General features: G+C 52.5%; 1 protein-coding gene across 1 annotated transcript in view; it reads right to left on the bottom strand.

The window, feature by feature from the left end:
• Positions 1–10,822: 10,822 nt before the first annotated feature.
• LOC308610394 (E3 ubiquitin ligase RNF157-like) overlaps positions 10,823–23,629 on the bottom strand; it is a gene marked incomplete at both ends in the record, with an annotated part of 67,838 nt that continues 55,031 nt past the window's right edge. The window contains 7 exon segments of the mRNA XM_081259545.1: positions 10,823–10,956; positions 12,401–12,456; positions 14,475–14,565; positions 15,840–15,923; positions 20,194–20,412; positions 22,519–22,567; positions 23,458–23,529. Coding sequence (XP_081115671.1) covers positions 10,823–10,956; positions 12,401–12,456; positions 14,475–14,565; positions 15,840–15,923; positions 20,194–20,412; positions 22,519–22,567; positions 23,458–23,529 — 705 coding nt within the window.

Below are 23,629 nucleotides of genomic sequence, written 5' to 3'. Positions count from 1 at the left end.
GTCCTAACCGTTATTTCCTCTCCCCACATATACGATAAGCTTTTGGAGGACAGGGGCCATGCAGTGTTCTTCCTTTGGTAGACAATAATGGTGTTCAACGGAAGAGAGATGAGGCGTTATGTCAATTCCACAGTGAGGAATAATGCAACCGAATATTTATTTGAAGTAGGATAGAGTCCAGCAATAGACCCCTGTGTTCTTAAGACTTTTGAAATGTCATGTTTTAATATTGCAATCAGGGGAAGAAAATGAATAAATGGTGATAGAATAGCTGCCTAACTATTTGGGGGGGGTAAATAGCAGATCCCCATGTTTCATGTTAAATAAACATATATCCATAAATGTGAAAAAAGACCACATAAAGGTATTAGAAGAAAATAAAAGCAATATTTCTATAATCTTCTGGTGGGAAAGAGCCTGCAGAGGCTGATGCCACAAGCAGAGCCTTTGATATATTCCACCATCTTGTCTGTGACACCAGCTTAGCACTGATTCATGCCAAGCATAAGATGAAGAGTTTTCCATATATTGTCTGATTTAAAGCCCACAGTCCTGTGAGGATGATATTACTATCCCTCCCTCATAGATGAAGGAGATCAGTGTAAGGCCCCAGCGGCCAAACCAAAAGCAGAAGGCAGTTTCACCCGACTGCAAAGCTGGTGCTCCCTACTCCACTCTTTTGTCTTGTCTCCTTAGAGACAAAAACACTGGAAATATTCGAAACACTGAAATTCAATGAAAGCCAGTATTTCTTTACCATAAAGAGTTTTTGTTTGTTTGTTTCGAAGTGGTGGGGTTTGGCCATGCTGTGCAGCTTGCAGGATCTTAGTCCCTTGACAAGGGATTGAACCTCGGGCCACAGCAGTGAAAGAGCCACGCCCTAACCACTGGACCACCAGGGAACTCCCAAGAGTTTTATAAGTCAACAAGAAGAAGACAAACAGTCCAGGGGAAAAGGGGGCAAGGTCTGTGAAGAGTAGGAGGTGTGTTGACAGTCTGCCACCATATCTGCCTGTCGTCTCCTCATGGCTCATGTGGGGTGGGTTTTGTTAGCCAGGCCTTTGTCACCTCGTGACGTAAAAATCATCTCTAATATTTTCTTCAAGTACTTTTATAATCTGTCCAGAATTTGTTGTATTTGTTTGTTCGTGTGGTTGAGGTAGGGGGTCTAACTTTTTCCCCCTACATGAAGATCTGATTCTTTTCAAATCTTTCACTGAATGGTTTATTCTTTCTTCCCTGGTCTAATATGCTATCTTCATCTGGATGCTGTTCTGTGATCCAGTTATCTTGTCCTGTACCAGTACTAACATCACACTGCTTAATTCCAGTTGCTCTATAACATATTTTATATCTGGTAGGGCAAGGTCCTGCTCTTTGACCTTCTTTTGCATACATTTCATAACTATTCTTACATATATTCTCTACCAAATGTCAGCTGGCCAGGTTTTATTTAAAAATTATTTTGGCTATAAAATGGATTGCATTGAATTTTTAGTTTCATTTGAAGAGAATTGACCTCTTTACAACATTCTAGGAGGATGGTATCTCATGCCATGTAAGTACTTCTTAATGTCCTTCAAAAAAGTTTTAATATTTTCATCACATAGGTCTTACAAATTTGTGGCTAAATTTATTCCTAGGTGCTTTATGCATTTTTATTGATATAGTAAATGGGAGGTTTCTTCTGTTTTTTAGTTAGTTAGTTGTGTTATATGGGAAAGCTATTGAGGCTAATATGTTGATCTCTTGATTTTGTATGGAGCCATCTTACTCATGTTACTTCCAATAAAATTTCAGTTGATTCTTTTGGTCTTTTTGGGCCCCTTGTTTCATATTCAGATATGTTTGTCTCTTCTTTCCAATACTTTGTTTTTCTTATCGTGCTGATTAAGACCTCCTCCACAATGCTCAATAGTAGCAGTAATGATTGGGCATCCTACTCTTGTTCTTGACTTTAAAACAATGCTTAGGTTTCTGCCAGATACTTTTATTTTCTTTTCCTACTTCTAAGAGTTTTTATTAGGAATTATCTGTTGAACATTATCTAAAAGAGTCAATAAAATATATCGCCAGCTGCATTGAAGACCCTGTTAGGTACTGTGGAAGAGTCAAAGGATTCTTAAACAGGGTAGAATTCCTTTCCTTGAAAGAGTTATCATCTTACTGGATAGATAAGATTTAAAGTAAAAAGGAATGAATAAGGATTTGGAAATAGTTGTAATGGATAATCATGATCCTGTTTTCTTTCAAAACAGATTTCTTCTCATAGAATTGCAGAAGAGGAAGATAGAAAAAGAAGCAGGAGGTAAATATTGGTCTTTGAAAGCAGAATTTTACAACTAGAGGAGAACTTAGAACTCATCTATTTCAGTTTCCTCACCAAAGGCAGGAAGAATGCTTAATTACCCTAATGGTTTACCCTAGTTTATTTATCAGCAGAATTAGCTCCCCAGCCCAGGCTGAGTTAGAACAGGACTGGCACACATTCATCTGCTCTCACTAGTCCTTTAAGGAAAGAGGGTGGACGGGGAGAGGTTTTGGTTGTACCTGTTCCTGCTGGGCTGATGCCTGGCTCCCAGGCATCAGGCCAGGACAGAGGCCTTCTAGGAGGCTCTGGGGTAGGGAGGGCCACATGGTTGGGGATTTAGGGGCTGGCCTCACTCAAAGCTGACGAAAGGTAGAACATATGAGTCCCTCCTGGAAAGTGGCAAGAAAACTTCCCTTCTCATCCTACTGTTTTTCAGGCCCCTAGTCTCTATTCCCTTTATCCAAACCTCATAGAATTTTAACCGGGAGAAACTTTAGACACTAGTTTGTCTCTTCCTTTTGTAATAAGGAACTGGAGAAAGAGAAAGGGAAACTATCTTGCCCCATGGTCATACTGCTAGTGATTACCAAGAAGAAGATGGTCCCTTTCCACTGAGGACTTCTCCACTGATCACACACTGTGCTTGGGCTGTGAGCTACGTTTTATGTCACAGTTGAGTAGACACATACTATATGGACATAAGTAGTTTCTGAAACAAACTTATTGTGCACTGTGATTTTTTTCTCTTCTATTTGTATTCGAAAAGAGTATTTTGTGCTTCCCTGCTGGTCATGGCCTTTAAACGGATTCCACAATTCACTGACACCTGAATGACAGCCTGCAGAGTGAAAGTCAGAGAACTATAGATGACTTTGCTCGTTGGGTTCAGGTGTTTACTTGGTGAGATTCAACTTATAGGATAGAGCAGCCAGGAAAATAAAATCACCTTCTCCCCACACCCACACCCCCAGCAAATGCTGCATGTGCGACTAAGTCCGAAGCAAACTGGTGTGAAGCGCTTCTAAGGGAGTAACAAGTTTCTGCCCAGTGCCGTTGTGCAGTGTTTTCACTGCACGAGGGCAGTTGGCCAAGGGCAAAGAAAGGTGAACGGGGCTGAAAATCCTGCCTATGCTCCATGCTAAGCCACATACAAACGTCTCCCCAGAGACACTTGGGGTCCATTTTGGACAGACACAGAGAACTTCTGGAAGGCCAGCATGCATGCAATGATTTTCATGATCCCGGGTCTGTGGTGATTTTGCTCATTGTGATTATGGACTGAGGTCCCCATTTAGTCCTAATGAAAGCAGAGATAGCACATTTTGAGAGAGATGAAAAGTGACATGTAACACTAACTGTGTGTGTTTTCCTCCAAGGGCCTTTTTTTGATTTCTGCTGCATAAGAGAAGCTCAGGGGAAAGTGAGAGTCAGGTAGATGTGAGGAGGATAAAGTAGTGTGGCCAGAGAAAGCAGAGGAGATGCAGAATTAATATTTCCCTTTCTGTGTTCTAGGAGGGCTTTTTCGGGAGAAGGTGGCCACTTTGGCTTAGGGATATGTATAGGCCTCTCAGCGCCACATGCAAGGAAAACATGGCCCAAAAGCTACACGACAGGGAGTCTTCTGATGAGGATGAGATATTTCTGCATCCCAGCAGGAGGCCCAAACTCCTCATCCAGAGCTCACTGAGGAGGCTGAATCTTTACCTCATCAAGAGGCCCCTGCTCAGCATCCACAGACCCCTGAGGACGTTGAATCTTTTTCACCCCAGGCAGAGGCCCAGGCTCAGCATGCAGAGCCCACTCAAGAGGTAGAACCACCTCCACTTCCGCAGGAGGCTCCATCTCAGCCTTCAGAGGCCCCTGAGGAACTAGAAACTTCAAGTCCTCAGGAGGCCCTCGCCCGGCCTTTGGAGACACTTAAGGAGGTTGTAGTTCGACTAGAAGCACATCACGGGGTAAATGAAGCTCAGCAGTCACACTTGTACAATGGCACTGTTAAGTCTCTGGATCTGGCACTTCCCATAAATCCACAGGTCACTAAAGAGGTTGAACCTTCTCCAGTCCAGGAGGAGACCCCATCTCAGCCTCCAGAGCACCCTGAGGAGATTGATCCTTCTCTACTCCATCAAGAGGCCCCAAGTGCGGCTCCAGCTTTCCCTACTGAGTATGTACTTCAAATTCCAGTGACTGATGAGGTAGCGTCTCTACCTGGCGTTCAGCGTCACGCTCCTTCAAACTTGCCCCGTGTTCCACTGCAACCTCTGGATTTGGAATTTACCATGAATCCAGAGGCCACTACGGAAGCTGAGTTTCCTACAGCTCAGCAGGAGGCCCTGGCTCCACCTCCTGAGCATCCTGAGGAGACAGAATTAGAAGATTCTTAATGTCCTTCAAAAAAGTTTTAATATTTTCATCACATAGGTCTTACAAATTTGTGGCTAAATTTATTCCTAGGTGCTTTATGCATTTTTATTGATATAGTAAATGGGAGGTTTCTTCTGTTTTTTAGTTAGTTAGTTGTGTTATATGGGAAAGCTATTGAGGCTAATATGTTGATCTCTTGATTTTGTATGGAGCCATCTTACTCATGTTACTTCCAATAAAATTTCAGTTGATTCTTTTGGTCTTTTTGGGCCCCTTGGGCCCCAACAAGAGACCACAGCTAGGCCTCCAGAGCCTCCTGGAGAGGATGAGACGTCAAGGGAGCAGTAGCAGCCAGCTCAGCCTTCTGAGCCTCCTGGGGAAGTTGAACCTTCTCCAACCCAGCAGGAGCCCACAGGTCAGCCTCCAGAGCCTCTTGTGGAAGCTGAGCCTTCTCCAAGGGAACAGGAACAACCGACTCAGCCTTCGGAACCTACAGAGCCTCCTGAGGAGGTGAAAGCAGCAACCCAGCAGGAGACCCCAGCTCAGCTTTCAGAGTCTTTTGGAGAAGCTGACACTTCTGCAACCCAGGAGGAAGCCTCAGCTCCGTCTCTAGAGCCTCCTAATGAGGCAGAATCTTCTCCAACCCAGCAGGAGATCCCAGCTCTGTCTCCTCCGGAGATAGGACCTTCTGCAACCCTGCAGGAGCAACCAGCTCAGCCTCCAGAGCCTTCTTCAGGGGAGGTGGAACCTTCTCCAACTCAACAGGAACAGCCAGCTCAAGCTCCAGAGCATCAGGAAATGACAGTTTCACCTCCTAGTCACCCTCATGCTCAGCATTCAAAGTTATCCAGTGTCGCTGTCAAACCTGCAGATGTGGAGCTTACCATCACAGAAGAACCCACTCCAGAGGTGGGACCTTGTCCAAATCAGCACAAGCCTACAGCTCAGCCCTCAGTGCCCCTTACTAATGCAGAATTTTCTACAACCCAGCTTGAGGCCCTCACGCTGCCTTCACAGCCATCTGAGGAGGTTGAACCTTTGCCAGTTCAACAGGAGGATTCAGCCCAATCTCCAGCAGTCGGTACACATAATAAACCTTCAGTACAAGAGGAGACCCCAGCTCAGTATCCAGAGCATCCTGGAGAAGAAGTTATACCTGCCACAAGCCAGCAGGAGACCCCAGCTCAGCTTTCAGTCTTTTGGAGAAGCTGAAACTTCTGCAACCCAGGAGGAAGCCTCAGGTGGAGCAAGACACTCCCCCGCAGGAGTGCAAGCAAGGGCAAGGGGCCATCCCCCCTTCCTGGTCCCAGTGGTTCTAGCAAGCACTGCGTCCCTCCCAGTTAAGCCTCAGCTGTAGCTACACTCACTACATTAGTCTGTCTGTCCCCTTTCCTTCTGCAGCTTGGCTGCCCCAACCCCTAACCCCCAGATCCCCAACTCCCCGCTACTCTCAGCCTCAAGATGGGCTCAAAGATTAGGGACACATACCCTCTGCCCCACCTCTAGGGATGAAGCCAGAAGATCCCAGAGGCCTTAGAAAATCTCCTGGCTCCACCCGGCACCCCGGCCTCCTTTCTGTCTCCTCTCTCTTCGCCCCTCCGCCTAGCTCCTCCTCACAGACTGCCGGCCCCAGCCCCAGGGAAGCTCTGCCGGGAGAGGCCTCTAGGGTGTTAATTTGCAGTCACCTAATCAGCATTTGTTGTACCTGGGAACTTTCTCTGGATAGAAACCTGGGGAGGAGAGCGGGAGAGAGAGAAGCTTCGAAGCTAAGATGTTCTGGTGCGTGCCCTGTACTGATGTTTCCAGCTTGGCCAGGACACCTCCAAGCCACATCTCTCATAGTGCAGGGCCCTTAGCGTGTCTCTGGGGCAGGGAAGAAGTGGATCAATGAAACACTGTGTGTATGGGGGGCTGGGGAGCAGAGGCAGCAATTTTTGTCCTGGGCCCCAATTCTCAGCCTCCTGGACTAGAATCTGAGGATGGCCTGGGCTGGGGGCCGTGTGGCCTGGTGGGGTGACCTGGCCCAGCCCCTGCCTGGGCGGTAGGGTGTCCATGGGCCTGCACTGGCAGGGAGGGGGCCACTCTGGGCCCAGACTTTGGTGCTGTCTGGAGGTGGGGCAGGGCCTGGATTCTTACAAGAAGGCACACAGGCTGGCCCAGTCATGCAGGTCAGAGGCCAGTGTGGCATCCCCGGCCTCAAAGAGGGGCTTGGGGGGCAGGGAGCTATGGGTGCTCTCGTCCCAGGGGTGCTGCAGGAAGGCTGTGGCCAGGAAGGTCTCATCAAAGTCCACGCTGTTGGTAGCCTGCTCCACTGGAGGCCCCCAGGTAACAGGGCACTCGATGTGGTGGCCATGGATGGTGAGGTCCACGTCCCCGTGTGAGGCAGTGCTCAGCGGTGGGCTCAGCTCCGAGGTCTCCAGCGTGCCCAGCTCCCCGTCCAGCGTGCCAGCGTCCAAGATGGCCTCCCAGTCAAACTTGCCCTTGAGGGGTTCTAGCTCACCCTGCTCCTCCTGGGTCCACAGCAGGGGGCTGGAGGGCCACGGGACCTTGGCCACCTGCTTGGGCAGAGACTGTTTACGCTTACGCCCCAGCCTGCCCTCGCCTGCAACCCAGCCCGGCTCCCCAGTGGCCTCCTTGAACTCCCGCAGCAGCTGCTGGGCCTCGGTGTTCACGGTCAGTGGCCCGGCCCATGGGGCGGCGCTGGGCTCCGGCGCGGCCTGGTGGGCAAAGGCCGGGTGGATGTGAACTGGGGGCAGCCGCCGCTTCTTGAAGGCCCCACTCAGATGCCGCTTGGCGTACTGGGGTTCGATGTGCCGGAAGCCCCCCTTGCCTGGCTCGTCCTTCTCCTGAGGCACCTTGATGAAGCCCTTGTTCAGGGACAAGTTGTGGCGGATGGAGTTCTGGACACAGGGAGATAGGAGAGAAGGAAGACAGCTGGGTGAGTGGGTGGAGTCAGTGATGCGGGGTTCCTAGCACCACCACCACCTTCTCTCTGATGGGGGCAGGGAGACAGAGGCGCTGCTCCAACCGGGAGGCTCTGGGACACCAGCCACGGGGCACCAGGAGCTGGGAGTGCTGTTGGGGTCTTTTGTTCCCTTTTGCCAGAATATCTGCCTGCTCAGTCATCCGAGCCCTGAGACGCAGGGTGGCTCTCAGTGCCACCCTGTCCTGCCCTCCCTCCCTTACCCCACCGCTTGCAGCCTCTGACCAAAGGCCTTGGCTCCCCTAGGGCCTAGACGGCCATCTCCCTCTGCCTGGGCCTGGCTGGCCTTCTCTGTGAAATGAGTGAGTGGGTGTGAGGGGGTTTGTGGGTGCGGATGAAGTGTGGGAGCATCTGATGACTTTCCTTGTTTGTAGAGCTGGCTGCTGGCCTGGGCGCTCACCCACCATGTGCCCCTCCTCCCACCCCAGGCTCTGAGGCCTCAGTTGATTATTACCCAGCCAAGAGCATAGCGCTCATTCCTGGGGGCTCTCAGGCTTGGGGTAGGGTGGGGGGTGGTGGAGGGTCTCTGCTTTCTCACCAAGGTTACAAATGGTACCTGCCCCAGGGTCAGGGCCCAAGCAAACGTGGAATAGCTGTGATCACAGGAACTCTGATCCTGTGACCTGTGCCACAGGGAAGGATCTGTGCGTCCTCAGGGTCTCTGTCCCCAAGTAGCCCCTGATCCTGATGGTCAAAGATGCTCAGGGCAGTGTGTGCCCAGCCTGAACAACCATGCTGCTATGTTCATGCCTGGGTGCACAGTCCAAACCACGCTGGGGCACAGGTGTCTGGGGCCTGGTGGGTGGGGCCGGCAGGTGAGTAGTGCCCCCTGGCAAGACTGGGATGTTTACATGGTGGTCTGGGCCCCTTGGCTGCTCTGTGCCAGGTTCGGGAGACTTGGAACATGAAGCCAGTGTGGGAGGAAAGAGCCCCTGTGGAAAGCACGTGGCTGAGGTATTTGTCCCCCCAGGGAGGTTGATGAGAAGATGGGGAGGAGTGTAGGCAGGAAACTAGGGAGGGCTTTGGGTGGGGGCTGGCACAGCAGCTTTCGGAAGGCCCCGGAGCCCTTCCACTGGGACACAGATGGCCTTCACACCCCGCAGCACGCCCCTCTCCCCTCCCAGAGCCCCTCCAGCCAACTGAAAGCAGGCAGGATGCAGAGCCTGGCAGCAACGATGCTCTGCTTCCAGTCAGGCCCTGACAAACTGACCTTGAGGATGGTAGTGTCAAGGAATTCCAGGACTTGGGACAAAAATGTGTCCCTCAGTCCATCAGCCGACCCTGGGGGGCTGTGTCCACGCATAGTTCAGCCCTGGTCTTTGGCTGAGCCTGCCGGATGAGTGACAAGTTCTTTCCACTTGAACCTCTATGTCGGCACCCCTACAGCCCTCTGAACATCCTCCCTCCTCCGTCTCTGAAGTCAAAGGGGCAGCACTCCAAGCACTGGGCTCCTTTGAGGTCCTTCCTGGACGGCCTTCCTCTCTCGGGCCCCTGGCCGTACCGCGCCTACTTGGCCTGCGGATCTGGGATGTGAGTCGAGTCCGCGCGGGCATGCGGAGGGTGGGAGGGAGTGCCTCCCTACCTGCCAGGTGGGATCAGCGTGGCGGAAGTAACAGAAGTTGTCCGTGATCCACTTGTAGATGGCCGACAGGGTGATCTTGGTGGCCTTGCTGGCCTGCATGGCCATGCAGATGAGCGTGGCATACGAGTAGGGTGGCTTCACGTGCGGGTTGGTGGCATAGTCCACGTCGTCGGGAGGCGAGGCCTGCAGCCGCGAGGGGGCGCTCCGCGGCGTGCATGAGGACGTGGGCTTGCCGGGTGTGTGTGGCTGCCCCAGGCAGGCGGGGTCCGCCGCCAGGGGAGACCCCAGCTCGGCCGAGCCTGAGAGCTCGTGGTAGCCGTGGGGGTCGGTGTCCCCCGAAGGCAGGGCGGGGACCTCGGCGTTGAGAATGGAGAATTCCTGCAGCCACTGCAGGCTGGTCAGGCTGTCATTCAGGGCGTTGGACTCCTCCAGGCCGCCTTCTGGTCCGGCCTCCTCCACTGCCCCTGCTCCCGAGACGCGTAGCCAGCGCTCCGCCATATCTGCGGGGACTCTCCGAGGGGGCTGTCAATATCCACGAGCCGAGCCGAGGGTGGCCGCCGAGCTCTTCGGCCCGCTGACTCCTGTGGATTTAGTTACGCAGCCTCCCGGAAGCGTGCTCCCATCCCGCGATCCGGGGGTATCCTCCTCCAAACGGAATGTGGTGCCTGCGGGGACCAGAGCGGGAACTGAGCCCTCTTTCCCCACCCCCGAGGGGAGAGTGTGTGCGAGGGGGGAGGCTGTTACTAAAATGAGTCCTGCAGCTGGGGAGGATCTTTTACTGCCGAGGTCTGGGAAACGGAAGCTGTGCCCGGGTGTCTGACCCACACGGGGTTTGCCTCGCTCTTTTCCTCTTTGATCTTGCAGAGGAGACAATTAGCCAAACGAGGGAATAGTGTAGGGGCATGCGAGGCCACCCCTTTCTCCCTCAAAGCGGGAAATTAACTCCCCTCTCTCCCTCCACAACGAATGGAAATGGGGCGAGAGTCCAGGAGGGCAGTACGACGGGTTGGGGGGCGGGGGAGGTCGTCTGATTTTGAAAGGGGATATTAGGATGGGGATCAAGGGGAAGGAAGGTAACAAAACAGAGAGTTATAAGGGGGCGGGAAGTGAGTGTCCCCCAGACGCCTCTGATGTCAGTCCCCGGGCCCACCACTTCCGTCAGGGACCGATGGGAGAGCGGGCTGGTACCGACGCCCTCCCTTCCCACGGCCTGCAGCCCTCCCCATCCCTTACCTGGCTCAGAGCGCAGCCCGGGCCAAAGGAAGGTTTTCAAAGAAATTCCTCCCACCGCCCACCCTCACCGCGGCTGTCTGCTCCCAGCTCGAGGGCCCAGCCAGCAATCCTCGTCGCCACTCACGCCTGATGGAGCCTCTCTGAAAGCCAGCGGCCCGGGGACCCGCACTCAGTAGTCGCTCGCAAGGCGTCTCCTGCTGCCATGGCGACGCCCCGCCCATATAAACAGCTTCCGCTTCTGCCATTGGCCAGGGCATCTCCAAAGAGACCGCGGGCTCTTAACCGCTCTCTCACGCGGTAACTCTCTTCAGACACCCTCCTGCCGCTCTCTCCAGTGCGACCCAGCCCCCTACCCGCAGAGGAGAGGCGCGCGGCTCGGCGCGCCCGCAGAGGCCCTGGGGCCCTCAGCGAGCAGTTCGCCATGGGAACCGTACTCCGCCCCACCCCCTTCCCATCTGGCCTGCTCAGAGGTGTCGATGGTTCCTGGGACGCAGCCCGTGGCGCGGAGGCCAGGGCTGGGTGCATGCTTGGGGATTTCCTCTCCTCTGGGCTGCGAGTGGCACTTCCTCACGTTTCTGTGGCCTGTCCCTGTCTCCCGACCGAGTGTCATCTTGGTGCCCGCAAGCAGGTCTGACTCTCCGATGCCACCTGCCGCTCAGGTCCGCAGAAACCGCAGCCCTGGTTGCAGACACCCCAAGGTAGCTAGGGTAATCCAGTGTTTCCCAGTAAGCGCTCCCTCCCCGCTGCGTCCTCAGCAAGATTCCCAGAAGCTGACATTCCAGAGGCTTCTTCGGAAGGGCTCTCCATCCTTTCCAGATAGCCGAGGAAACAGAGCCGGTGGGTGAAACCCAGGAAAGCCGTGGACTTGCCAAATTCTTCTACTGGGGTCATTAATTTCACCAACATTTAAGTGAGGGACTAACGGTGGACTGTGGTCCTTCCTCCTCCCTTCCCCCAGCCTCCCTCCAGTCACCAGCTTTCCTGCTCTTCAGTTATTGAGGAGCTGCAGTTGGAAGTTCTCTGGTTGAAGGGGGTGGGTGGAGGTGAGGGCTCCTTATCAGGCCTCTGCGCAGGAGCTGTGCCCGGGGGATGGTACACCAGCTCCCACCCAGAAACGTCTTTCCCTCTACCCCTTGCCCTCTCTCATTCCTCCATGTCCAGCTTGTCTTGAGTCAAATTATTAAAAGCGTGCTGGGGAAAGTTGGACAAAAACTTTCACAAATAAGCCAACTGCGCAGTTAACAGCTCTCCTTCCTTTGTGAACAGTTTTATTCATTTCTAAGAATCATGCAGCAATCCACAAATTTTGCATCCTTGATGTCCCCACTGTAGTGTGCCCATGAGTGTACGCGAGGGAGTGAGGGGTACACAGATGGCACAACAGTACACACATACACACACTAGGGGTGAAGATCCTGAAGCAAAGTGAGCAACCAGCATGCCAAGGTCAGGTGAACAGGACACACACTCTCCCCAGGTGAGATGGCTTAACGTGTGTGGATCCGTGCCCAGGAGATGCCCCAGCGTGGGCATGACCTCTGGTGGGATGGGACTGGGGAGGAGAAGGAAAAAGGGCTCTGTGAGAAGGCTGGGATCACCACACAACCCGGAAGTGAGCTCATAGGTGAGGTCCGACCTGAGTGTGGCAGGAAGGAGCCCCAGGCCTCCGGTTAGTCTGTGTCCTTGTGTGAGAAACCAGGCCCCGTCATATTCTCTGGGTCAACTGCTAACAACATGACCATCTCCAGATGATGACTCGGGCAGCTGCCCTGTCCCCCGACCAGGCTCTGTGCCCTGTTCCCTGATCCCAGCCCTTTTGGATGGGATATTTCTGCTCACCAAAGAGCTAAATGAGGGCAAAGAGGTGAGGGGATGGGGGAGAGAGCAGGAACTGTCTGAGAAACAGGAGTGAAGGGCCACTTCTCACCCGGGTATGTCTTGGTTATGGAATCAAAGCCTTGAGGAATCTCTCTGAGCCTCTTCCTGAGAGAAGACAAACCCTCCAGAAAGGGTGAAGACAATGGCTTCTTCTTAGGGTTCCTGGCCACTGTGGCGAATGTTTACCTGCATCTCCTTCATCTCAGGTAACACCACACTGTGAATACTATCTGCTGGGAGAGTAGGTGGATCTGTATGCCACCACCCCAGGCTAAGGGAGTGCCCTCTTCCCTAGTGCTTCTCAGGCTCAGACTTCAAGGAAATCAGGAAGTGTGGTTATTGCTCGAATCTTCAATATGAAAGGGGCTGTAAGAATGTTTTGGGGAAAGGAAGGACATTAAATGGGGCCTGAAACAGCAGAGCCCACTGCAGGATTTCAGAGCGGGTGGACACGGGAACTCAAGGCAGAAGCTGAGATTCAGGCTTGGCTCATGTAGTGTCTGTCAGGACCACAGGCCTCCCCCTGCCCACCCCCAGGACAGGATGTGAACCACAACCACCAGGCAGTGAGGGTCACCACGCACCTGGTGGCGCAAAGAAGCCACACAGGAGGTGTAAATGATCCCCTGGCACTGGGCTCTCTTTGAGGCCTTGGGAAGGACCCTGAAAAGCTCTTCTAGGGCAACAATTCCAACTACTAATTCAGGCCATCATGGTGGGCATAGCCTAGGGCTCAGTCACATCTCAGCCTCACAAACTGTTGGATCCCACTTTGCTTCTCAATCTCATGCTCCACTAAACAACCACCTCTTCCAAAAGCCAGCAGACAATGCATCTAACAGAGAGCTATGAGGAATCCATTGATAACACTAGTGTTGAGAGACGAACAGCCAACAGCTTACGGTCTTGCTGTTTCTGGCTGTTATTTATATGACCTACACTGGACTGACGTGGGGTGGACATGTGATTTGAACAATATCTCTAAATCTCTGATGAGCCTATGGAAGGCAGTACCTCCCCCTCCCCCCATCAGGCTCAGCTGATCTGGAGGACAGGGGAGGAAAACCGGTGGGGTGGGGAGCCTCCCAGACCACCACTGACACCAGCTCAGCCCTTCCCCCAACCTCCTTTGGGGTTCCTGGGCACCAAATGAGAACCACCGGTCCACCCCTCTCTCAGCCTATTGAACTATTTCAGAAAAGCGGGGTGGAGACGGGGGCAGCAGGGATAAGAATGCCACCTGACAGGGCGGTAGTGATGAAACGTGATAATATATGACAGTCCCTAACAAGTGCCTGGTACATAGAGGGGGTCAAAAATGCCTTTGCAGTGTCACCTTAGGTTGTAGCCCCAGGCCTTCCTGAGTGCACCTGATCATAAATAACTCCCCGGTACGTCATCATTTAACTGAGGGGTTCTCAAGATTCAAGGCCTCCTTCCTAAGCAGACACACGAGGCATAGCCTCTGCTACCAGAAGCAAGAACTGTTTTCCCAACCAACCTTCTGGTGGTTGCTGCTGCTTCTTGTCCTTGAGAAAGGAGCTCCTAATGCATTTTGAGGGAAACCCCACTTGCAGTGCAATATGGCTTTCCCTTCTCACAGGGGTCATCCCCCAACGCCACCCCAAACTGCAGGTTTCAGATTGGTTATGATGTCCCAGAGACTAGAAAATGCCACATGGGTGTTTGTAATGAAGTCACCCAAACTCTTGAGTCTTCTTGGTCTACCTCCTAAGGAGAAAAGAAAAGATGCACAAGAAATAACCAATCTGTAGACCACAGCTCCACCTGAAGATCAAGATAGAGTGGAAACATTCCAGAGACTCTGCAAAGGGTCTCACGAGCTGCAGTTCGAGTGGCTTTAGCCCACAAGGAGAAAGAGGTTTCCAGTCCCTTCTGAGAGGGGAAGGATCACGGTTGCAGAAGAAGATGAATCTGGGATAAGGGTCAGGTGCCCTCAGCATCCAGCTTTCACGTGGGTCTAAAAAGTCTCCGTTTGTCTTGCTGAGGATGCCCAGGAGGTCAGTGGTGCCATGAGGCCAGGATGGGATGTGAGAAAGGGAGGAGAGCCCTCGTACAGGGGCTAAGGCTCTCAGATGACCAAGGGACCCCACACGCAGTGCCTGTTCTCGGGGTCCTCCAGGCTGCCAGAAGATAAGCGTCGGCGCTGCGTGTTCCGACGACTGACCACGTTGTCGTCAGGCTGCCAGGCACCTGAGAAGAAGAAGGTTACCGGACCTTTGGTTTGGTGCAGATGGTGTCTCTGGCAGGACAGTCCGGGAGTTTCGCATGAAAACTGGCAAGATGTGCATTACCTGGAACTCCCACAGGGTACAAACCACAGCACGTGAAACTTGGGAGCAGTGGCACCCACTGGGATAGGGACAGTCTTGGCCACTGTGGCCCACTGATGGAGGGACATGCAGGATGGTCCTTGTTTTGTGAGCTTGCCGTAGGCTCCACCTTTGTATCTTTATTTGGTCTTGAAGTTTGCCTAAGTGTTACAGTGGACCAGGAAAAGAAACTGAGTCTGGCTGAGACTTTCATGAGAGCAGGAGGAGGTGAAGGGGAGGGAGAAGAGTGTGTTAATTAGGGCTCAGAGTTAGTGTTTGCTGTGGGGGCCAGGGTGGGGCAGGAAGGGACTGGCTGCCCAGCAGGGTGCCAGGGACTAAATGGCATGGCAGAGAACAGAGTGACGGCTCTTCCTCTCCTTAGGCGCCCGAGCAGCCCACCGAGATTTGCTATCAGCTGGTGCCACCAACCCCAGGAGACATTACTCCAGAGCCTTGGGGTTCCCCGGGTACCATCCACGAAACTCATCAACTTCCCCCTTGTACTGCAGTTCCTGCACAAGAAGCACCCGCTGCCCATGCTGGAAACCCACTCTTGGTGCTTCTCTCTCCTTTGTGCTCTGTATCCAATCCATCATGACCTCCTGCTTGTTCAAGCTCTAGTAAGGTCTAAATGTGTAGTCAGAAAACCGGGGTACAGCCCCAGCTTCTAACGTACTGACTGTGTGACCTTGGGCAGGTCACTGTACTTGGAGCCCTGGTTTTCCCATCCATCAAATGGGAGACGATTACTTACCCCCCAGGGATGCTGTGAGGCTAAGCGAGGCGACATGGGAGAGTGGTGAGCAGGGCGCCTGACTCACAGAATGTGTGCGACAACCAGCCGCCCCCCAGGCCTTGTTTGGGCTACACTCATCTCCCCCAAGTCGTCCTCCCATCCCACAGACTGGCTCCATCTGATTCATTCCCCCCAGTGAAGCGAGATGCCCCTTCTGAAGGGAGAGGATGAAGCCCTAACCCCCTGAGTTTGGGGAAAGCCTTCCATTCTCTGGCCGTGGACTGCTGAGCTGCCTCTTCCAGCACCTGCCCCCAGAAGGACCCCCTGAAGCCAGATGGGGTCCAGCGTGCTCCGAAGTGCTCCCCCACTGGCCCGTACCACCTCCCCATTTCTCGTGCTGTGTGGAAATTGCTGGATACTCCAGCACACGGTGATCTCCTTCAGGGCAGAGCTGAGAGCCATGCCCATCAGAGTGCTCAGTTCGTGGATGGAGCCGGCTGACCCTGGAGGGTGGGCATGAGGCTCACTGTGTCACGTTTGAGGGAGGCCACTCACAAATGTCTGGGGTCAGCTTCAGGTTAGGCCAACAAAGACACGAAACCCTTTAATTGCAGAAACACTAGGATTAAGCAGGTATAAACTGTGTATACCCATATATGTCCTGGTGTGTTAATCCGCCCTAAGGCTCTAATAATAATCTTGTGGAGGTGGACCCCAGAGGAAGGGGAGTGAGTGGGACAGGAAATGTTTAGGTATCTCTCACAGCCAGACGGAATGCGGGGATCTGTACTCCCTGGGGTAACTGGAATCTGGCACATGGGTCCACAGTGCTTTTCCCCTCTAAGGGTGACAGGATGAAGAGCAGGCAAGATTGCCCTTTTAAGTTAGGAACCCCCAGATGAAATAAGTTGTTCCTTCATTTTATATAATTTGGTAGATCTCATACTTATTCCTCTGTGTTTATGGGGCAGGACTCCGGAACTGCGGCTGTTTGGTAGGAAAGACCAAAAGCAACTGGTAAACGGGAGAGAAGAGACACACACACACACACACACACGCATGCACACACACACACAAAGTCAAATCAAAACACTGCCGCAGCCTCGCTGCCACCACCACTGGCTGCCAGGCTGCCAGGCTCTAAATTCTTGAGCCCTTGCTACAAACACCACTGGTCCAGATTCTGAGACATGGCTGAAAACTGGCTCCTTCTGAAACAGCCTCAAGACTCAGACCTGAAGTCTCTGTTCTCCCCGGCTTCTTGGTACAGTCGGTGGTGCTCTTTTCTCTAAAAATGCTCTGCCAGACCCTCGGTGAAACCCTGCTGCTCCGTGCATCCTGGATGCAGAAGGTAAGCCTGGAAGGCGCAGGAGGACTTCCTGAGCGAGTGCTACCATTCTGTCCAGCCCTCAGCCAGAAAAGGGAGCCTGGAGATTCAAAATCCTTCACAGGAGGTAGAGAAGGTGGTTTCCACTTAATTCCATCCTCAGGCTCAGAAACGGGGGAGTGAAGAGACCTCTAGAGGCAGATTTGGGGAGCACATCTAGGGGGATTCCAGACACCTCCTTCCTGCCTCTACCCAGCCACTAATTAAATTTAAGGTCTGTAACAGTTCCACCATCTTCTAGAGTTTCTCTCCAGGAAAAGAGAAAATTAAATCAGATTTTTGCTTAGTATCTGAGAAGCATAGCCCTTCCTAGTGGCGTCTACGTCTTGGGTTATTTCAGATCTCCATAGGTACTTTTGTTTTTGGCTGTGCAGTGGCTTGGAGGATCTTAGTTCTCCGACCAGGGATTGAACCAGGCCACTGCAGTGAAAGTGCTGAGTCCTAACCACTGGACTGCCAGGGAATTCCCTCCATAAGTACTTTTAGATTTCATCAGTATGCCCACTCCTGTCCAATGTCATCATTTAAAAACATCTGTATTGGGCTTGCCTGATGGCACAGTGGTTGAGAGTCTGTCTGACGATGCAGGGGACACGGGTTCATGCCCCGGTCTGGGAAAATCCCAAATGCCACGGAGCAGCTGGGCCCGTGAGCCATGGCCGCTGAGCCTGCGTGTCCGGAGCCTGTGCTCCGCAACGGGAGAGGCCACAACAGTGAGAGGCCCGCGTACCACAAAAAAAAAAAAATTGTATTTCCACTAATAAACTCAAATTTCCTTTGCTCTTTCCCATCACACTCCCCAGAGCCTTTTCACAGAATTGTCACTGGTCCCCTGACCACTATCCTGCCACCTGTGTGATACTCCATCAGATTCCTTGGAGCCCCTTCACCTAGCACGGCCTCGCGATTCTAATAGGCTCATCACCTACAATGGTCAACTCAGATTTCCTCCCTTTGAGAACCTTGCAGAACAATCTCAGAACATACCACCTCCCCCACCCCTTGGTCTTGGGGCCAAAGAAGACCCAGAGGCTTCTTAAGGGAAGAGGTGCTGGAATGACACAGGTACTTTCTCAGCATCACTCCCACAAGGGTGATGAGAGCAGCGAGGATGGGAACCTGAGCCATCCTTGCCAGCAGCTGGGGCTCCTGGCAGAGCACCTGTGGGCCTGGGGAGGGTGGACCATGGGATGCTCCCCGGGCTCCCTCTTTGTGGGTGCACCATGAGGGGAGTGGCATCCGTGTGGGGAGGGAAACAGCGTGGAGAGGGGGACCAAGTGCCTGAGTAGCTGTCCTGATGGCCAAGCCAGCCTGAGGCACCTCAGTCATAGGATGGAACTTTGAACTTACAGCTGAGCGTGCTGAGGCCTGTTGATTCCACGGGACCTACCACAGTGGATGCTCCTGTCATTAACCTGACATTAACCCGACAGATGCTTCCGGAGAGTTCCCCAGCTCTTTACTACCAGTGTGACGCTAACAGCAGAACCTGAGAAACATTTTACCAAGAGAGCAGATGCACTTTCCTTCTCCTGTAAGAGCCCTTGAGACCTCGGGGTGAGGCTACGATGCGACCCTCAACTCCCTCCTCCGGCAGCCGCCACTGTCATTCGGTTTCATGTCTGGCCTGAACCGTGAAGCCAGTTTAATCTGAGAATGGCTGGCTCCCGAGATCACCGTAAAGAAGCCCAGGCATTGTTTTCCTTCCAGGTCTCGCTCCCCTGCCGCAATCCCAGAGTGGAATAAACATCCACCAGCAGGTTGGCCCGAAGGAGTTAGGGAGAGGAGGAAGCAGAAAGCCTGGGGTCAGTTTCCACCAGCATGGGTGGCTGAAACAATTCCCAGGAGCTCTCTCTGCCAAACACGGGGGTTGCTGGGGAGCCACTGTGGGGAGGCAGGAGCCTAGATTCCTCTCTTGAAACCCAGTGAGCGGCTGGCCGGCACAGCTGCCACAGACTCAGGGCGGAGTGAGGGCAGAGATGTTATCTTCCCCAACTAGTGACCAAAACAAATCCTGCCTGTAACCTTTGCCACAGAAGCATCCCCGCTTTTGTGAACAGGGATTAATCTAGTCTCACAAATATGTTTTTTCCTGGAAAATCTCAGCATATTTAATACAGGCTCTTGCCAGTTAGGAATGGAAGCCTCAGCGAGGGCCCCTCGGATGTGCGAGTGCCCAGCAAGCTTGGGGTTGGGTGTGGGTGAACATGAACTTTCACACGAAGTCTGGATAACCTAAATGAGTTTCAAAATAAACAAACTGGACAGACAGACGTACATTTGGCAAAAAGACATGAGAAACAAATGGACAGACAGAAGCCAGGTAAAGAGTGGGAAGGCAGGAAGTGAAGTGTACCCTGGACCTCAGCTGCTCTGGCCCAGGCCTGGCTGGGTCAATGCTAAGTGGGAAGGGACCGGAGAGCCCCTGGGAAGGCCGTGGTAGTAGTCTCTGGGGATTATGGCTTCTTCCACCACAAGCCTGCATGGGGCCAGAGGGGTTAGGACCCGGGTCTTTTGCAATCTGATGGAGAGTGGCAACCACAGGAGTTTGTGTCTCTGCAGCACCGGTAGCCACATCACCAAGAGAGTAAAGCACTGGACCTATGACGGGACGTGGCTGTCCTGAAGCTTAAACATATCCAGGGCATGTTTAAGAGTTTACAAACCATGCAACATGAAGGCAGTCTCTGCCGTGAACCCAGGAGGGGCAATATCGACCTAGTCCACCGGGCAAGACGTGGCTTTAGAGCCATGGTTGGTGAAGCCCTTGGTGAGCACGGAGCAGAGGGACATCAGTGCCCAGAGTGTGACTGACAGGTGGGTTCCTCCTGAGAACTCATCCCGGATTCAGTTTAGTGTCATGAGAAGGAATAAGGGGCATGTTGATGGCCCTGATTGAATTTATAGAGTTAGGGCTCCAGGGAGAAGAGTCACCCTCGACCCCTGATCGTTCCTTTGGGATCCAAATCTAGGGAGCACAAGGCAACTGGTGGTAGCCCAGGGCTCACTGGGTCACAGAGCTAGTCTATAAAATGCTGGCTTTGAAATTCCTCTCTGATCCTAACTAACCACTCTCCTCTGAGGGGCTACAGGTTCCCTTTTCAAGGGCTCAGGCTCTCTTTCCAAGACCTTATCACAGAGGCCGTGTCTGCCTTAAACTGCCTGTTGATGGAAACAAGACCAGGCCCCCTGCCATGGGATCTGCAAGATCATGATGGAGGCGGAAAGGTCAGGCCAAATCGAAAGGCTTTGGAGGTATTTTTGCGCCTTTCTCCATGCCCAAATAGTTTCGCTTAGAGCAGAGTCGCTCTTTGCCGAAGGACTCTCCCGAGGCCGCCTCACTTCCTTTCAGCAACTGGCTCCCAGCACCTTAGCAAAGCCCATGCCTTCTTGCAGGAACTGCAGGGCAGGAGATGGGTGTCCCAGGGTGAGAGCAGGGGTGTGAGCACGGGAGCGTCTCCCACCAAGATCATGTTCAGCAGACTGCCACTCACCGGGTAAGCAGACCGCAGAGCACAGCTTATTGTCCAGTGCTTTCATGCTGGCGATGTCAAAGTCATTGTTATTGTCACACTCCATACCTAGAAATGCGAATGTCCTCTGGCCTGTAATGGAGTTAAGGCAGTTAGAGAGGACCTGGCTGTGTTTTTCTCTGCTTTGCTGTCCTTAAAATAAAAATGTTAAGGATGGAGACAAAAAACATCAAATCATATGTTAAAAAAAAGACAATAATTAAGTGGGGAGAGTGGACAATAAAGGAAACTGTGTGGGTACGTTTGTGTTCTCGCTCTGTTCTGCTCTGTTTCCTTAACTGGCCCCTTTCCAGCCTTTGTTCCTGGGAAATCAGAAACTGGGGAGGTCTGTGGGATTTGGACACGCAGACCTGGGCCCAGAGCAGAGCTAAGCCAGGCTGGAAGAGCTAGGAGAGCCACGGGGGAAGTGACCCCGGGCTGCGGCCTTTGTCTGTCAGTGCACGTGGTATGTGTTTATGACCACAAGGCTCTACGAAATGTCTAATATATAAAATGGCAATTAAAGCTCTTCAGTCCCGTAATTTTGAACCTCAAATCAAAGAATCGCTTCATTCACAAAATTATGATTTATTTTCTTTGAGAGTTAATTTGCTATTCTGAGTATGTTTTAAGGGGCTGACCAGAAACCTACAGTCGTGTAAGATGGGAAGGGCACAGTTTTAGATGTTATTTTTTCAAGCCCCCCACCCGGTTGTTTTTTCCTTGGTGAAAGGGAGAGGAAGAAACATACATCTACTGTGTACAGCATGTCAGGTGGAAACCACATATGGAATGTCAGGCGGAAACCACGTATGGCCCTGTGCCTTTTAGAAGCAAATATTCTACTGGGGACGACAATCACAATGGAGAACTCGGAGTCTTGCGCCCTGAAGACATCAACCGAAGGGAGGTAGCGCCCAACCCCAGCTTGGTTGGTGTGTGCGTGCGGCAGAGGCACAGCCTGGGCGACCACCCATCCTCCGGCACTACTTGGCCAGGAGAGAGTGGTCAAGTGCACATGCGCACCCCCTGCACACCACACCGCCCCCCAAGCAACTGCCATGGCCAAAGCAGAAGTGACTAGCATGACATCTGCATCCAGGCTGGGATCCAGGTTTGATCTGAAGGTTGCCCTTCTGTGGAGGCACCTCAGAGGAGCAGAGGGAAGAGACACCGGTTCCTGGGATGCCTGGTCCTACACTCCCAGGTGGGATTCCAAGCTCGCCTTCCCCCCCACCTGCTTCCTTGCTCTATATGTAGGTCGTTCCTTTGCTTCTTGGCTTACTAGAAACAAAACTCTTCCGACTGAAGATATAATTGACCTTATTTACAAAATAGGAGTAGAGTCACAGATGTAGAAAACCAACTTATGGTTACGGCGTGGGGGATGGGAGGGGAGGGATAAATTGGGAGATTGGGATTGACATATACACACTACTATATCTAAAATAGATAACTAATAAGGACCTGCTGTAGAGCACAGGGGACTCTACTCAGTACCCTGTAATGGCCTATATGGGAAAAGAATCTAAAAAAAGAGTGGATATATGTATATGTATAATTGATTCACGTGGCTGTACAGCAGAAACTAACACAACATTGTAAACCAACTCTTCCAATTAAAAAAAAAATCTACTTGAGGCCTGAACGATGGTAAAGAGACTCGTTCCAATAGCCTACAAACACTAGTGCACGCTGAGCTGCTAACGTCTCTTCACCTCACCTTTGCTGTGCCGCCAGGGCTGTGATCCTTCTGCTACTGTAACATCAGCCGTTTTCTTCACTAAAGCAGGAAAACCTACTGCCTAACAGTCGGTTCCCCCAAGGGGAGGAAGCTGTTCTCCTGCTGCAGATGAACTTTGGGGCTGCTAGAGCAGTTCTGTGAGACTCAGCTGAGAAGCTGAAGCAGGAAGGAAGGTGATGGCAGTTGCCCAAGAAGCTTCAGGATCTACTCAACGTAGACGGAGAACTCCATGTATCTTCTGCAGCCTTGGCTCAGAGGCCCAGAAAGAGCCAGGAAGGCTGCTGAGGTCCTCAGATACCCTGCTTGCTTTGATATTCCATCAAGAAGACAACCTTTCCCCAAAGCCACACCCTTGAGCAGTGCCACCAAGTCACACCAGTGCCCCTTTCTGTACCCTTTAGAGAATACCCGTGAAAGAAATATAATAAAAGGGAGCAAAAGACCAGGTCTTTTACGATCTTCTTGTGTGGGTGATCCGTCCTCTTCTTCTAGAACATCATTTCCCTAGGACAGAAGGAAGGCACTGTCAGTCCATAATGCAGTGAAATGAGTCTACTGATTGTCAGAAGACAGAACTAATCACCCTCATGGTAACCATACGTTTCCAGTCCGTGTGAGATGGCTGGGAGGCCCAGCAGAGGCAGATTTTGCTTGGCGAGGCAGGATCGGCCCGTAGGGACCAGGTCTGATGCACGTTACAGAGGGACCAGGTCTGAGGCACCTTACAGAGGGACCGTGGGACTGTCAGGAATAGCCTTGGTAATAGTTTAGCTCACACTGTTTCTCTCAGGTGGAAATAAAAGTTGTCAAATGAGAAAGCAAACCGTGAGATCATAAAACTTTCAGAAACCCTTTACGATCCCCACCCCCATCCAGATACTCCTTTGAGAATATCTGGCTCAAAAGGAAGTTGTAGAGTCCCCACTGGGAGCTGGGCATTCCATATACTTCGGTCACATCTCCGTCAGAGCACTTCTCACGCTGAGTTATAACTCTGATTCCTCCATCAGATGGAGCTCCGGGATGGGTGGGATGGGTGGATTGGGGGCGTGGGCAGACAAAAGCCATGTCACTCTGTCTTTGTGTCCCCCAGTGCCAGGAAGATGTGAGATGCCTGTGCCAGGTAAATACTCAGTGAATTGGAGGACAAACATCCTCTCAAGGTTCTGGCCTGGAAGACTTCCCTCTCGAACTCACTCCACGCCTATTACGCTGAGACCAGCGCCCTCTGCTAATCGGACAGTCCCTCTGCTCTGCACCCTTCCTCTAACAGATCCAAGTGCACCACCTTGGAAGGCTTCTTCCAGAACAACCCCCATCCTATTTGCATCCTCTGCCAGCGCCAGCAGTCCCTCTGACCGCGGAGGGGGCACCAGCGTCCATCTTGCTCTTACCTCTGCATCCTGCTCTTTGGCGGCGGTGGCGAGGCCTGCAAAGTTGCAGTCCGGAGACGCCACTGGTGTCACCTGCAAAGGAGCAACAAAAGTCAAGGTGCAGATGCCACTGGCTCTCCTACCCAGCTCGCCTGGCAGCAAACCCAAACCAAGTCCTCAGGCCCGAAGTGGT

Source organism: Mesoplodon bidens (assembly GCF_964165515.1).
Source record: "Mesoplodon bidens genome assembly, contig: HAP1_SCAFFOLD_183, whole genome shotgun sequence".
NCBI classification, from domain to species: domain Eukaryota; kingdom Metazoa; phylum Chordata; class Mammalia; order Artiodactyla; family Ziphiidae; genus Mesoplodon; species Mesoplodon bidens.
The sequence above is the reverse complement of the archived record's forward strand: the minus strand, read 5'-3'. Positions and strand labels throughout refer to the sequence as shown.